Raw genomic sequence first — 17415 nt, 5'->3', positions numbered from 1 at the left:
AATAGATGTGGCATCGACATGACGGGATTAAGAGGTGGATTGCTTCAGGCAGAACATCACTGAAGGCAGTGTAAATTACACAAACTGATACTGATACACACACTCACACACATACTCATACACACTTAAACATATACACTGAATGCATGTGTTTGTGTGTGTGTGTGTGTGTGTGTGTGTGTGTGTGTGTGTGTGTGTGTATGTATGTATGTATGTATGTAGATATGATTGTGTGTTACACAGTAAATAAAGTTTGTGAAAAGAAGGCAAAATTGTGTTTTATTCTCCAAAGGCATTTTATTTGTGTAAATTTGTGTAAATTGTTGATTTGTATCAGAGTTATTAAATTTATAAACTTTCTGAAAGGTAGAAATTTTACAAAAATGTATTAAAACGGAATCTAACACAGGAACATGGGGTCTAATACAGTGTTAAGTTTCTTTAGAATGCTTGTCCTAGTTTTCCTTTTTGTGGCTGTGGTTCTCCTGCCTATTGTCCAGTTCCATTCTGTTATTTATGCTCGTTCTGGTTCTGATTATGATTCTGGATCTCATTTTGTGTAAACATATTGATTCCACTTCAGGAACTCAGGCTGCATCAGAACGCTTTGGGAATGCCTCTCGTTGTCCATGCTCAGTTGTCCATGCCTCAGCGGGTGCTGCAGGCCTATCAGGCCAACCTGCTGTGGGTGCTAAATATGGGAGATGCCCCAGGCAGCAAGCAGGTCTATGAGCTATATACCTGGCCCTAAGGGCCACTAAGGAGACTGCTAAGACCATTGGCCAGTCTAGGGCCTCCCTTGTCTCCACAGAGAGGAATATTTAGCTCACCCGGACCTTTTAACAGGGATAGGGCTGTTCTCCTTACTCCCACGTCGCCTTCGTAGAGCTGCTCAGCGGGCACAGCCCCCACGATCACATCCTGACACCTCCCGGTATCACTAGGGGCAAAGAGAGAGCGTCGCAACGCACACTCCCCCAAAAGAGACACACTGCTATGCTTGAGGCCGAAGCCACGCGAGATGATGCGTCTGAGGACCGTCAAACCATCTGGTGATCCTGCTGGGAAGGGGCGCTGTGCACCACACTATACGGTGCCCACCCTGCCCCGGCAGCCTCAGGGAGCTGGATCATTAACCCTGCCACCCTCGGTGCTTTAGAGCATGGCCAGCTCCAGTGAACACCCTCCTTATTCTCTGCCCAGCACTGTAGCGGACGTGGTAGAGTCACCGCCTCTCAGGAGGCCCCTAGAGCTGCTCCAGGGCATTGTTCTGGCTCTAGGTATGCCAGAGGTCAGTTTGGAGAGACTGATTCCCTTAAGAAACCAGCTGGCAGCAGTTGTGTCACGGTGAGTCCTGCGCACTGTAGACAGAGGCTAAATGATTCAACCCTGGGTCAATGGGGTTTCCATCAGGCTCTGATCATAGAGCAGGAAGTAAAAGGAACTCTCCTAAAGAATGTGGCTATCGAGGTGCTCCCTTCATCAAACAGAGAGACCAGGTTCTACAACCGGTACTTCATAGTTCCCAAAAAGGATGGTGGGTTGCATCCTATACTGGACCTGTGTCAGCTGAACCGCTCACTTTTGAGACTTAGTTTTAAGATGCTGACCCTGAAACAGGTTGTGTCACAAATCAGGTCTGGGACTGGTTAGATTTAAAGGATGCATACTTTCACATATCCATCCTTTCAGCTCACAGGAAGTTTCTGAGGTTTGCTTACGGGTAATTCTTCAATCCAGTCCCTCCACGAGGAGGTCATACGCACCGAGGTGGTGCCTGTTCACTGCATGTTGTGAACAACACCGCCTAGACCCAGTTAAATGCCCAGTCAGTTCAGTGCTGAAATTTCTTTAGGAACAGTTCACCAAAGGGTTGGCTCTGTCCAACCTGAAGGTTAACATGTCTGCCATTGCGGCCTGTCATGCCCCCCTCGCAGGCGCCCTAGTTGTGCCCATCCACACTAGACAGGGACTGATAACGCAGGTGACGCAGCTCGAGTTCCTGAACGGAAACGTCTTCAAGTTATGTATGTAACCATGGTTCACAGAGGAAATGAGACGCTGCGTTTCGATGCCACACTGCCTGCATCCCTGCAGTGCTTCCTTCTCCTTTCAGAAGCTGCCACTGGTTTCACTCCATGCACTTATAAGCTTCCTGGTCGTGACGTGACCCCGCCGGTGACGCCGCACTTTTTATTTGGACTGATTATACACATGTGTGGAGTGAGTGTGGACAACACAGAGGCATTTCCAAAGGGTTCCAACACAGCATCTCGTTCCCTTGGAGAACCATGGTTACATAAGTAACCTGGAGACATTTCTTCAGTTATAATTGTACTGTTGGTTCTTGTTTTGTAGTTTGGTAGATCATGTTCTGAACACTGCTTATAATGCAGTTCTGTTAGCATTAGCACGATAGCTCAATATAATAAAGTAAAAAAAAAAAAAAAAAGCTAAAAGAATAAAATTACTAATTATTAAAATGTACGGCCCTACAACATTAGCTAACAGCTCAATCTGGTCCAGTATTGTGTGTGTGTGTGTGTGTGTGTGTGTGTGAGAGAGAGATTGCAAGGTAAATGCAGCTTCAGACAAAACTCTCCTCCATGTTTGAACACAGAAGAAATGAGTCAACAAGTCGTGGTTTAATGAGCTGCTGATGATCCACCGGGTCGATACTTTCAGAACATTCAGCAGCCAATCTCCTTAGAGCAGCCTACACACACACACACACACACACACACACACAGAGATAAATATCACCAGTGGGTTGTACAAACCTGATTCCAAAAAAGTTGGGATGCTGTACAAATTGTGAATAAAAACAGAATGCAATGATGTGAAAGTTTCAAATTTAATTATTTTATTTAGAATACAACATAGATGAGATATCGAATGTTTAAACTGAGAAAATGTCTAATTTTAAGGAAAAAATACGTTGATTTTAAATTTCATGACATCAACACATCTCAAAAAAGTTGGGACAAGGCCATGTTTACCACTGTGTGGCGTCCCCTCTTCTCTTTATAACAGTCTGCAAACGTCTGGGGACTGAGGGACAAGTTGCTCAAGTTTAGGAATAGGAATGTTCTCCCATTCTTGTCTAATACAGGCTTCTAGTTGCTCAACTGTCTCAGCTCTTCTTTGTCGCATTTTCCTCTTTATGATGCGCCAAATGTTTTCTATGGGTGAAAGATCTGGACTGCAGACTGGCCATTTCAGTACCCGGATTCTTCTTCTACGCAGCCATGATGTTGTAATTGATGCAGTATTTGGTCTGACATTGTCATGTTGGAAAATGCAAGGTCTTCCCTGAAAGAGACGACGTCTGGATGGGAGCACGTTGTTCTAGAACTTGGATATACCTTTCAGCATTGATGGTGCTTTTTCAGATGTGTAAGCTGCCCATGCCACACGCACTCATGCAACCCCATACCATCAGAGATGCAGGCTTCTGAACTGAGCGCTGAGAACAACTTGGGTTGTCCTTGTCCTCTTTAGTCCGGATGACATGGCGTCCCAGTTTTCCAAAAAGAACTTCACATTTTGATTCGTCAGACCACAGAACAGTTTTCCACTTTGCCACAGTGCATTTTAAATGAGCCGTGGCCCTCAGAAAACACCTGAGCTTCTGGATCATGTTTAGATACGGCTTCTTTTTTGACCTATAGAGTTTTAGTCGGCGACGGCGAATGGCACGGTGGATTGTGTTCACCGACAATGTTTTCTGGAAGTTTTCCTGATCCCATGTTGTGATTTCCATTACAGCAGCATTCCTGTATGTGATGCAGTGGCGTCTAAGGGCCCGAAGATCACAGGCATCCAGTATGGTTTTCCGGCCTTCACCCTTACTCACAGAGATTGTTCCAGATTCTCTGAATCTTTGGATGATATGATGCACTGTAGATGATGAGAACTTCAAACTCTTTGCAATTTTTCTTTGAGAAACTGATGTTGCTCCACTATTTCTCACTGCAGCATTGGGGGAACTGGTGATCCTCTGCCCATCTTGACTTCTGAGAGACACTGCCACTCTGAGAGGCTCTTTTTATACCCAATCATGTTGACAATTGAACTGATTGAACTGATGAACAATTTGGTCCTCCAGCTGTTCCTTATATGTACATTTCACTTTTTCAGCCTCTTATTGCTGCCTGTCCCAACTTATTTGGAATGTGTTGCTCTCATGGAATCCAAAATGAGACAATATTTGGCATGACATTTTAAAATGTCTCACTTTCAACACTTGATATTTTATCCATATTCTATTGTGAATAAAATATAAGTTTATGAGATTTGTGAGATTTGTAAATTATTGCATTCCTTTTTTATTCACAATTTGTACAGAGTCCCAACTTTTTTGGAATTGGGTTTGTAGATATATATAGCTTATCATTTGTATGGAGATTAATATTAATTTCACACACACACACACACACACACACACACACACACACACTCTTCTCTTCTCTTACTAGACAGGCCACCAAAACCGAGTCACTGCTGTTTCTGTCAGCTGGAGATCGGCACAGCTCGATGAGATGCGGCACAGCTTTAAAAACAATAACTACAAATCAATCTCGTATTTCCAAACCACAACATTCTTAAATCACATTCTTATATATTTTATATTTACAATTCATTCAGAGTATTCAGACCCTTCACTTTATTCAGTGTTGTTATGTCTACAGTCTGATACTACAATTATTCAAATTTATTATTTTTTTCATGAATCTACACCCAGTTCCCCATAATGACAGAGTTCTAGAAATGTCTGTAAATTGTCATGTCCATGAGTATTTAATGAACAACTGAATTCGGGGATTTCCTGCTATTGTGTGTGTGTGTGTGTGTGTGTGTGTGTGTGTGTGTGTGTGTGTGTGTGTGTGTGTGTGTGTGTGTGTGTGTGTGCTGTACCTTGCAGTTGAATGGCAGCCTGAGCGATGTGTGGATCTCGGCTTAAACGTGCGAGAGTCACTGCAGCTTTCTGCTGAACTCTCTCACATGCAGCTCCCTCTGATGGACTGGGGGATGACGGTTTCTCTCCCAGCAGCAGCAGCAGACGCTCCAATCCTTTAGCACACACACTCTCATTATAAAAGCTGTGTGTGTGTGTGTGTGTGTGTGTGTGTGTGTGTGTGTGTGTGTGTGTGTGTGTGTGTGTGTTTTGCCTCTGATAGGAAAATGAGATTGATCAGAATATTTATACTGATTATATTTTAGGGTTTGCAGAAAGAGTACATAAATAATAAAGAAATGCATAGAGAATAATTTAAGGTTGAAGGTATATCAGAGATGTAGACAAAGATGCAGACAGATATACAGACAGAGATGTAGACAGAGATACAGACAGAGCTACAGACAGAGATGTAGACAGAGATGTAGACAGAGATGTAGACAGAGATACAGACAGAGATGTAGACAGAGATACAGACAGAGATGTAGACAGGGATGTAGACAGGGATGTAGACAGAGATACAGACAGAGATACAGACAGAGATACAGACAGAGATACAGACAGAGATTAATAGACCCCATAGACTCTGACTGGAGGATTCACTTCACTTTATCTCAAACTCAACACAACTGTTGTACTGTTTCAGTGTCTAAGAACATTATTCAGACACTGAGTTTAGACTGAAGACGAATTTTACTGGGAATAGATATGTTTGTGTACCGTTCTCCTGTAAGACCTCTGATGCCGTCTGTTCCAACACTGACAAATTGGCCAAAATTGTTACAACCTGCAAAGACCAAAACAACAAGGAGATGTGACATGAAAATGCTGAAATATAGCTACAACACTACTATACAACTATAGCTACAACACAACTACAAGACAACAACTTCAACACAATTACAGCTACAACACAAATACAACACTACAGCGACAACACAATTACAGCTCAACTATACAACTACAGCTACAACACAACTACAAAACAACAACACAACTACAGCAACAACACAATTACAGCTACAACACAACTACAGCTACAATACAACTACACAACTACAGCGACAACACAATAACAGTTACAACTCAACTATACAACTAAGGTAAGATGGCGGCGCGGCAGTAGCTCGCAGCGGCCTCTCCCGATCCAAAAATGGTGCTTTCACCATATTTAGCCCAACCTTCTACAATACATGGATACCAGAGTCAGCTGTAAATGTGTACGACCACCAGGCTCTGTTACAGTACAGGCATCATGCAACCAATAATCTGCATGATGAAGTTATTATTTTAACCTTCGCAATGTGTCTTGTCTTGTGTTGTCTTGTGTTGTCTGTCTGCACTGATTTTTGTTTGCACTAGGTTGCACTTGATGCACTTTACGTAGCTTGTGTTGTGTTGTAGCTCTATGTTGTTAGTGAAGCACTTGTCTCGTTTTTACTGTGTACTGTGTACCACTGTGTATAGTAGAAATGACAGTAAAAGCCTCTTTACTTGACTTGACTTGAACTACAGCTACAACACAACTATTCATTTACAGTGACAACACAACTATACAATTACAGCTACGACACAACTACAAAACAACAACTACAACACATTTACAGCTACAACACAAATACACAAATACAGCAACAACACAATTACAGCCACCACACCACTATACAACTACAGCGACAAAACAACTATACAATTACAGCTACTACAAAACTACAGCAACACCACAATTACAGCTTCAACACAAATGTTGTGTTCAGTGTGGTCAGCTGCTCGATCACGACTGCTCCGGCTATGCGTTGCTTTATTTTGTTTATTTTATATTTTTATTTACATTGTTACCTTTCCATTTATACAAGATGGTCATCATTAGATATGACAGAGCCACTCATATCTATTGGTGTACAATCTACTCACCTTTCGCCATTTTTAAACCCAGACTCATGTTGGCCGTGCGAGATCCTGAAGAAGAACAAAGGACGCGACCCGTACCAGCGTCCACGAGGGAAACGAGCCGGTGTCAGGAACAGGCTGAGGGCACCTGCTTACCGTGTTCCCTTACCTAGTATCTTGTTAGCCAACATCCAGTCTCTGGAAAACAAGCTTGACGACCTCAGGGCAAGGGTCAAGTTCCAGAGGGACATTCGGGACTGCAATCTTCTCTGCTTCACCGAGACATGGCTGAACCCAGCAGACTTTTTCTCGGTTTACCGCATGGACAGAACACTGGAGTCGGAGAAGTCAAGGGGAAGTGGAGTGTGTCTGATGGTGAACAACCACTGGTGCGGCAGTTCAAGCATCGTTCCTCTTTCACGCTCCTGCACACCAAATTTGGAACTACTGACCATCAAACGTCTGCCCTTCTATCTACCTTGGGTATTCAGCTCGGTCATAGTCCGTGCCGTTTATATTCCACCTCAACCGGACACGAACACTGCAGTATGGGACTTACACGAATCAATATCACTTCACCAAACACAGCATCGGGACACTGCACTGATTATGGTGGGATACTTTAACAGTGACAACCTCAAGCAAGCGAACTTTCAGCAGCACATCACCTGCCCCACCAGGGACGAAAGGACACTAGACCAATGCTACACACCATTTAAGAACAGCTACAAGGCACAATCACGTCCACTGTTCGGGAAATCGGACCATGCCACCATCTTCCTCATGCCTGTATACAACCAAAGGCTATAACAGGAAGTTCCGGTTCAGAGGGAGGTCGCACGCTGGACTGGCCAATCGTTGGCCGCTCTGCAGTATGCTTTGGATGAAGCAGACTGGGACAAGTTCAGGCGCAGCCCTTCCACATGTTTATGGAAGCGGTTGTTGGATTCATCGGGAAACCAGCGGATGATACGGTGCAGAGAACCACCATCAGAACGTTTCCCGAACAGAAGCTGTAGGTTAATAAAACCATCCGCTACGCACTGAGATCCTGCTCCACTGCCTACAACATGGTGCTTGCCACCAGGGACAAGGACGAGTACAAGACTGCATCTTACACTGTTCGCAGAGCGGTGAAGGAAGCAAAGCGGCGCTATGGGAGGAAACTGGAGTCACAATTTCAACATGGTGGTTCTAGGAGCATGTGGCAGGGACTAAGAAACATCATGGACTATAGAACACGATCTTTTAGAATGGGGAATGCGGACACTTCTCTGGCAGTCCAGCTAAACATCTTTTACACTCGCTTTAAGGCTGCATCTAACCACACTAGCGGCGCTAGCGGCAAAAACAGCATGCACGCTGAGAGCCCGGAGAGGTAAACACGTTCACCATCTCAGAGCATGACATGAGGAGGGCATTCAAGAGAGTGAATGCCAGGAAGGCAACAGGACCAGATGGCATCACAGGTCGGGTTCTGAAAGCCTGCGCTGACCAGCTAGCAATGGTGTTCACTGAGATATTCAACCTCTAAATGGAACAGTCTGTTGTCCCCTCATGCTTTAAACAGTCCACCATTGTTCCTGTCCCAAAGAAACCCCAGCCCGCCTGCCTCAACGACTACCGCCCTGTAGCCCTGACCTCAGTAGTAAAGCTGTTTGTGGACTACAGTTCAGCGTTCAACACCATAATTCCCTCCACGCTCACCTCTAAGTTAGAAGTCCTGGGACTCAGCCTGCCACTGTGTCAATGGATCTCCAACTTCCTGACAGACAGACCACAAGCCGTACGAGTGGGCAAACACCCCTCATCAACCCTCACCCTCAGCACTGGAGCTCCCCAGGATTGTGTTCTGAGCCTGCTGCTGTACTCACTGTACACATATGACTGTGTGGACACTTCCAAGTCCACCACCATCATTAAGTTTGCTGATGACACTTTTGTGGTGTGCCTGATCTCCAACAACGATGAGACGGCCTACCTACAAGAGGTTAAAAACCTGGAGAGATAGTGCCAGGAGAACAACCTTCTCCTGAACGTTGGTAAGACTAAGTAGTTGATAGTGCACCTCAGCATGAAGCAGGAGCAGTCAAACCAACCGCTAAACATCAACGGGACCCCAGTGGAGAGAGTGTTTCCGGTACCTAGGTGTTCACATCACACAGGACCTGTCTTGGTCTCGGTATCGACTTGGTAGGACTATTGTTCCAACCACTAAGGACAGATCCATAAATAACCTGTCTGATTTATCTCAGTTTCACATTAAACCCATAACTGCTGATCATCTTGATGAGATGGCGAACAACATAGACCTTATCCTCACTAGCACTTTAGACACTGTTGCCCCCATCCGGTTAAAAAAGGTTCAAAAACAAGCACCTGCACCTTGGTATAATAGTCATACGCATGCCCTAAAGAGAACAACACGTAATCTGGAGAGAAAATGGAGGAAAACTAAATTGGAGGTATTTAGAATTGCGTATAAAGACAGTATGCTCAGCTACAGACAGGCGCTAAAAGCTGCTAGAGCTAAACACCTGAGCAAACTCATAGAAAATAACAAAAACAATCCCAGGTTCCTTTTCAGTACAGTCGCTAAATTAACAACAAATCAGGGATCTGAAAAATGTGTTCCATCACAGTTTAGTAGTGAAGACTTTATGAATTTCTTCACTGAAAAAATTGATAGCATTAGAAAAACAATTGTGGCAGTTCAACCTCTGACAGCATCTCCCGACACAATCGTACTTACAACCCCACAACTACACTGTTTTACATGTATAGGACAGGAAGAGCTGTATGATGCTATTATGAAAGCTAAATCAACAACATGTCAGTTAGATCCAATTCCCACTAAACTACTGAAGGAAGTGTTATATACAGCTGGTGAGCCTCTTCTCAATATTATTAACTCCTCACTATCGTTAGGTCATGTCCCTAAATCCCTCAAGTTAGCAGTTATTAAGCCCCTCATTAAAAAACCTAATCTGGATCCAAACACACTATCGAATTACAGACCAATTTCAAATCTCCCATTTATGTCTAAGATTTTAGAAAAGATTGTCGCTGCCCAGTTATGTAACCACTTGCAGGAGAACAATATCTTTGAAGAGTTTCAGTCAGGTTTTAGGCCCCATCATAGCACAGAAACTGCTCTAGTTAAAATCACTAATGACCTGTTTTTAGCTTCAGACCAAGGCTACATCTCCCTATTAGTTTTACTAGATCTTAGTGCTGCGTTCGACACTATAGATCATGATCTTCTCCTTGATCGCTTACAGAATTACATCGGTATTCAGGGACAGGCATTAAGCTGGTTTAAATCCTACCTGTCCAATCGTTACTATTTCGTAGATTTAAATGGAGAGCTATCCAGGATAATGCTAGTAAATTATGGCGTGCCACAAGGGTCAGTTCTAGGACCCCTGCTTTTCACAATATACATGCTTCCCTTAGGAAATATTATTAGAAGGCATGAAATTAGCTTCCATTGTTATGATGATGATACCCAGCTATATATTTCATCCAAACCAGGCGATACAGCTCAATTAGCTCGCATAACTGAGTGTGTTGAAGAAATAAGAGATTGGATGACCCATAACTTTCTGCTATTAAATTCTGATAAAACGGAGATTTTGCTCATCGGCCCAAAAAATAGTTCACAGAAGCTCCAGCATCTCAGCCTGCATTTAGACGGTTGTTCTGTAACTACTAGTTCAACGGTAAAAGACCTGGGAGTTATTTTAGACAGCAACTTATCTTTGAAAAATCACATCAATCAAGTTACAAAAACAGCCTTCTTTCACCTTAGAAATATTTCTAAGCTAAGAAATATGTTATCTATATCTGATGCAGAGAAGCTCGTCCATGCGTTTATGACCTCTAGAATAGACTACTGTAATGCATTACTAGGTGGATGTCCTGCATCATTAATAAACAAGCTTCAGTTAGTTCAGAATGCAGCAGCAAGAGTTCTTACAAGGTCAAGAAAATACGATCATATAACCCCAATCTTATCGTCCCTACATTGGCTTCCTGTTAAGTTTCGAATAGACTACAAACTACTGCTACTCACTTATAAAGCACTAAATGGTTTGGCTCCCATGTATCTATCCAGTCTTTTAACACGCTACAATCCGTCACGCTCCCTGAGATCTCAAAACTCTGGGCTTCTAGTAGTTCCTAGAATAGCAAAGTCCACTAAAGGCGGTAGAGCATTTTCACATTTAGCTCCTAAACTCTGGAATAGTCTTCCTGACAGTGTTCGGGGTTCAGATACACTCTCCCAGTTTAAGTGTAGATTAAAAACATATCTTTTTAGCAAAGCCTACACATAACACACACCACACACATCACATCATAACCTTGTGCTCCAGAACATCTGATCACATGCACATTATCAACTTGTGCTGTTAATATCATGAACAGCAGCTACGCTAATTCCTCTCCACTGCTTCTCTTTCTCTCCCCATCCCGAGGCATCCTGAGGTTTGGCCAGCTCCAGTCACGTCCCACCTCGTGAAGATTATGGACCTATGGATGATCATGGAGAAGTAGATGCCGAGTGTTTAAAGGCCCTGGCATGGAGAAGCTGATGCTGGATCTATGATGATCACAAATTGTTCTGTATTGTTGAAAGATTTATGACCAAACTCTTGATGTCACCCATATGAGGATGGGTTCCCCTTTGAGTCTGGTTCCTCTCAAGGTTTCTTCCTCATATCATCTAAGGGAGTTTTTCCTTGCCACTGTCGCCACGGCTGCTCATCAGGGACAAACGCACACCATTCACCTTCACTGTTGTTTTCTGTAAAGCTGCTTTGAGACAATGTCTGTTGTGAAAAGCGCTATACAAATAAACTTGACTTGACTTGACTTGACTTGGTCCTGTCACATCAACTCCCTGGTAAAGAAGCCTAGCAGCGTCTGTACCATCTGAGACGTTTAAGGGACACTTCCCTCTCACGGGGTAAAGACTTTCTACACCTGCACCATTGAGAGCGTCCTGACAGGTAGCATCACTTCCTGGTTCGGAAACAGCACCATGCAGGACAGGCGAGCCCTCCAGTGGGTGGTGCAGTCAGCTGAACATACCATCCACACTGAGCTCCCTAACCTGCAGGACATCTACAGCACGCGGTGCAGGACCAGAGCCAGGAAGATTGTGAAGGACACCAGCCATCCCAACAATGGACTCTTTTCTTTGTTACGTTCAGGAAAACGCTTCCGCTCCCTGAAAGTGAACACAGAGAGAATAAGGAGGAGCTTCTTCCTGCAGGCCATTCGGAGTTGACAGGAAACACCCAGGATCTAGTTCTGGACCTCCCTCTCCATCTTCACACTTTGTCTGCTTAACTTTTTTGCACTATGACCCTTTAATCTCTGGACTGTGGACTTGCACAGCACAGTGCACTTTATACCACACCAAACCACACACGGTCACTTTATACCACACCATACCGCACACGGTTGCTTTATACCACACCATACCGCACACGGTCGCTTTATACCACACCCTTCCGCACGCGGTCACTTTGTACCACGCCATACCACACACGGTCACTTTATACCACACCATACCGCACACGGTTGCTTTATACCACACCATACCGCACACGGTCGCTTTGTACCACACCATTCCGCACGCGGTCACTTTGTACCACGCCATACCACACACGGTCACTTTATACCACACCATACCGCACGCGCTCACTTTATACCACAACATACCGCACACTGTCACTTTGTACCACACCATACCGCACGCGCTCACTTTATACCACAACATACCGCACACTGTCACTTTATACCACACCATACCGCACGCGGTCGCTTTATACCACACCATACCGCACGCACTCACTTTATACCACAACATACCGCACACTGTCACTTTGTACCACACCATACCGCACGCGGTCACTTTAAGGACAATCACGTCAATCACCCTAAATTTTACTGTTTTACTGTCATATGCATCCTTGTATATACATATTTTTTTCACATATATCTTCATATATTTTATATTTTATATAGTTTATACTTTTTATTTATCTACCTTTTTTTTCCTGATTTATTTTCCCTCAATTTAATTCCTCATGTTTCCTTCTATTGTCCACTGCATGTCGTACTCTGTATGAATGTCTATGTGACAAATAAAATTTAATTTGATTTTAGTTGATTTGTGATTTGTGAATACAACACTACAGCTACTACACAACTACAGCTCCAACAAAACTACACAAATACAACTTGAACACAGCTACAGCTACAACGTAACTATAAGACTTCAGTTAGAACACAACTACAACACAACAACCCAACTACAGCTACTACAAAACTACAAAACAACAACACAACTACAAATAAAACACTATTACACAACTACAGCTACAACACAACTTCAACACAACTACAGCTGCAAAACAACTACACAACTACATCTACAGTGAAAGAAATACTACACAATTGCAGCTGGATTACAGCAGTAGACTGTGGATTGCTGTGACCTGGTCTTTAGAGTACGGGGTGTCGACACGCTGGCGGTCTCTGCAGGCCTGGAGGAGGATGTGCACTGCATTAAGCTGCAGAAGAATCTCACATGCCAAACTGTCAAAGAAAGTGATATTTGCCAGTGCAGCCGAGGCTAAGAGGAACACCTCACCACACGATGCAGTCTCACACAGCTCTATACACACACACACACACACACAAACACACACACACACACACACAAACATACATTTTATTTTTCACATAAATATAATAAAGTTTAAAATAATCAAATAATAATAATAATAATAATAATAGTGAATAATAATAATAGTAATGGAAATGTGGGGATTAGTAGTAATGAGAATGTGGGGATTAGTAGTAACGAGGGTGTGGGGATTAGTAGTAATGGGAATGTGGGGATTAGTAGTAATGGGAATGTGGGGATTAGTAGTAATGAGAATGTGGGGATTAGTAGCAATGGGAATGTGGGGATTAGTAGTAATGAGGGTGTGGGGATTAGTAGTAATGGAAATGTGGGGATTAATAGTAATGGAAATGTGGGGATTAGTAGTAATGGGAATGTGGGGATTAGTAGTAATGGAAATGTGGGGATTATTAGTAATGGGAATGTGGGGATTAGTAGTAATGGAAATGTGGGGATTATTAGTAATGGGAATGTGGGGATTAGTAGTAATGGGAATGTGGGGATTAGTAGTAATGAGAATGTGGGGATTAGTAGCAATGGGAATGTGGGGATTAGTAGTAATGAGGGTGTGGGAATTAGTAGTAATGGGAATGTGGGGATTAGTAGTAATGGAAATGTGGGGATTAGTAGTAATGGGAATGTGGGGATTAGTAGTAATGGAAATGTGGGGATTAGTAGTAATGGGAATGTGGGGATTAGTAGTAATGGAAATAGGGGGATTAGTAGTGATGAGGGTGTGGGGATTAGTAGTAATGAGGGTGTGGGGATTAGTAGTAATGAGAATGTGGGGATTAGTAGTAATGACAGTGTGGGGATTAGTAGTAATGAGGGTGTGGGAAATAGTAGTATTGAGGGTGTGGGGATTAGTAGTAATGACGGTGTGGGAAAACTGATGACTGATCTAACTGATGAGGGCAGAGACGATGTCCTGCATGCTCTCTATGAAGCTGGAGAGATGATGTGTGTTGGAGTGGTGAGGAGATGTGATCTGAGCCACGACTGCAGCCGCTTCAGCTCGAGCTGCTTCAGTACAACCTTCATCAGTCAGAATATCAGCCAGACACAGGACACCATCAACCTACACACACACACACACACACACACACACACACACACACACACACTTAATAAATGTGCCTCAGATGGTAGTTGCTGTGTGTGTTTGTTTCCCAGGTTTCTGTAAGAAAGTGGCATGTTTACATATTTTTGTAATTGTTTGTTTGTTTGTACAGGTTTGTGTGGAACACAGTAGTTCTGCAGGCAATAGTTAAAAAACAGAACGAAAAGTGGAAAAAACTTTCTTATTCCCTCCACTATGCTATAGATCCTCTCATTTATTGTGTTTATATTGGTGGCCACATGGGGGCGCTGTTGCACAGGTTACTAAAGATTGCAGACCAACTGCAGTGCAAAGAATTACAAAAAATTCAGACACTTCCTGATCATCTACACACTGCACATCTGTACACATCTGTATTTTATTAAAAACGTATTTAATGTTTATTATACAAAATAAATTTTAAAAATGTCTGAGTGTGATGTCTGAAAAGAAAACTATATATATATATATATAATGTGTGTGTGTGTGTGTGTGTGTGTGTGTGTGTGTGTGTGTGTGTGTGTGTGTGTGTGTGTGTGTTAAGGTGTTAAGTATTCATATCATCACTGACTCTGACACATATTTCTGAAATAAAAGTATAATTTCCTATAAACTCCATGATCAGGACTCTGATGAGCTGCTGAGTTTCAGCAGGTGTGTTTTTCAGCCTCAGTGCTCTCAGCATTACTGTCACATCCTCCTCCGAGAGGAAGCTCAGGCTTCGCTTTTTTATTTAGAAATATCTGACAGCTGCCAGTTCCTTCACTCAGCACTGTATTGAAAAAACCTTTTAACCAAATGGAGATTTACAGCACTTACAGAACTTTAAGAACTTTTAGAACTTTTCCTCTGAGATTTTCAGCCTGAACTTTGACCTCTTCTTTATTCAATCAGATCAGTAAAAATGCAGCACTGCCAGGTCTTACATCAGTTTATAATGTTCTTATTATTTATTTTACAATGACTTCAAATGGTGTGTGTGTGTGTGTGTGTGTGTGTGTGTGTGTGTGTGTGTGTGTGTGTGTGTGTGTGTGTGTGTGTGTGTGTGTGTGTGTGTGTGTGTGTGTGTGTGTGTGTGTGTGTGTGTGTGTGTGTGTGTGTTAGTGTACTTTCTCCAGTTGGGTGATTCCCTCCTCCACGCAGCAGATGGAGGCGACTGTCCTGAGTGCAGGAGCATATAAAGAGCTGAAACAGTCCTGCCTACAGATCTTCAACAGCGCTACAACTGCTCCTTCCTGCACACACACACACACACACACACAAACTCACACACACACACACAGTAGGTCTATATGTAAAGAATTAGATAAAGATAAAGTCGAGTGCAGATGCTGAGATGTTCTCACATTGGCAATAATGCTGCAGAGCTGTGGTCCGTCCTGAGTGAGTGACAGCAGATTACTGATTGCATTCTCCATGAGGAACACATCATCTGACTCCTCAACCTGCCTGATCAGGACCTGCTCAGACACACACATACACACACTCTTCCATTTGAGCACACCTAAGCTATGCTAAGTCTACACTCAGGACGTGGATGTTTCAGTGATCTTACTTGTATTTCATTGGCTAAGGCCATGTCAATCATTTGGCTGAATGAATCACTGACATCTGTGAGGATCTCATGAATGGCCTCCTTCATGGACTTGAGGAAATATTCATCATCTGTGTTGAGACACCTGGGAAACACACACACACACACACACACACACACACACACACACATAAACTGTCTGTTATTGTCACTTCTCTAAGGAACCAATTATTCTGCATATTTCTCACACTGTTACTCTGCACTCATTCTGGGTTCCTCACCTCTCAGTAATGACGGTGAGCTCCATACACTTCTCAAGCAGAGTGGCCTCATACTGCAGCAGAGACACAGAGCAAGACACTGAGAGAATATCTACACATCCAGCTGCACCACATCCTCCTTAATGACCTTCTGCATGTGTGTGTTAATGATGATGTTGTAGCTTCCTGACCTTCTGCATGTGTGTGTTGGTGGATCTGTGAGTGCTGCACTCGTGCACCAGAGAGCGAACGTGACAGTTGGCTCTGACTGCCGTTCCATGAACACGCTGCCATCGTCCTTTCTCTAAACGCTGGAACATCTTGCCAAGCTCAGTACTGACAACCAGGGCCCTCTTCAGGAGAGTCTGCAGGTTGTCCCTTGTCACATGATCACTGGCCACACCCACCCCAGGGATAATGAGCTCACCTGCAGTGTCCTCGTCAACGCCCAGGGGCTTGGACTGCAACACACACATGCACTCCACCTCGGTCATGTGACGCAGATCTTCCATCCAACGCTGCACAGAGTCCACCTGGATAACATGCATCCTGACACACACACACACACACACACACACACACACACAAACACACACACACACACACACACACACACACACACCTGGTGTTCAGAATGTAAATCTCACACGTGTTCTGATCATTACTTTTTTATATCATTGAGAGAAAATAAAATGATGTAAGAGAACATTAGCATTATGATGATGATGATGATGATGATGATGATTGCAGAATAAACACACAGATGTGTGCGATGCTGCTGAAAGTGATGGAGTGTTTCAGTGTTAAGGGAGTTACACAAAACCTGCAGTGTTAATGAGTTTCACTAAACACTAACTTTCAGTTCAAGTCAGTTTTATTTGTGTAGCATTTTTAATTAATAGACATTTTAAAAGCAGAGATGAAAAAAAGAACTTAAGTTTAAATATAGAATTTTATATATAAGTTTCTCCATAA

General features: G+C 43.2%; 1 protein-coding gene across 2 annotated transcripts in view; it reads right to left on the bottom strand.

Annotated features, from left to right (window-relative positions):
- Positions 1 to 277: 277 nt before the first annotated feature.
- The window catches only part of insc (INSC spindle orientation adaptor protein), a 44131-nt gene continuing 26993 nt past the window's right edge, over positions 278 to 17415 (bottom strand). For both annotated transcript variants that reach the window (XM_083561324.1, XM_083561325.1), the window contains exons 3-13: positions 16632 to 16989; positions 16462 to 16514; positions 16202 to 16325; positions 15993 to 16106; positions 15756 to 15881; positions 14454 to 14625; positions 13357 to 13535; positions 5678 to 5744; positions 4918 to 5073; positions 4476 to 4552; positions 278 to 2716 (exon numbers count right to left, since the gene is read on the bottom strand). In XM_083561324.1, the coding sequence (XP_083417450.1) occupies positions 2588 to 2716; positions 4476 to 4552; positions 4918 to 5073; positions 5678 to 5744; positions 13357 to 13535; positions 14454 to 14625; positions 15756 to 15881; positions 15993 to 16106; positions 16202 to 16325; positions 16462 to 16514; positions 16632 to 16989 (1555 nt within the window). In that variant the 3' untranslated portion in view covers positions 278 to 2587. The remainder of the gene's footprint in view (positions 2717 to 4475; positions 4553 to 4917; positions 5074 to 5677; positions 5745 to 13356; positions 13536 to 14453; positions 14626 to 15755; positions 15882 to 15992; positions 16107 to 16201; positions 16326 to 16461; positions 16515 to 16631; positions 16990 to 17415) is intronic.

The sequence above is a fragment of the Silurus aristotelis genome (genome assembly GCF_946808225.1).
Source record: "Silurus aristotelis genome assembly, chromosome: 14".
Taxonomy (NCBI): domain Eukaryota; kingdom Metazoa; phylum Chordata; class Actinopteri; order Siluriformes; family Siluridae; genus Silurus; species Silurus aristotelis.
Note: the sequence above shows the minus strand (reverse complement) of the source record. Positions and strands in the feature narration are given on the sequence as shown.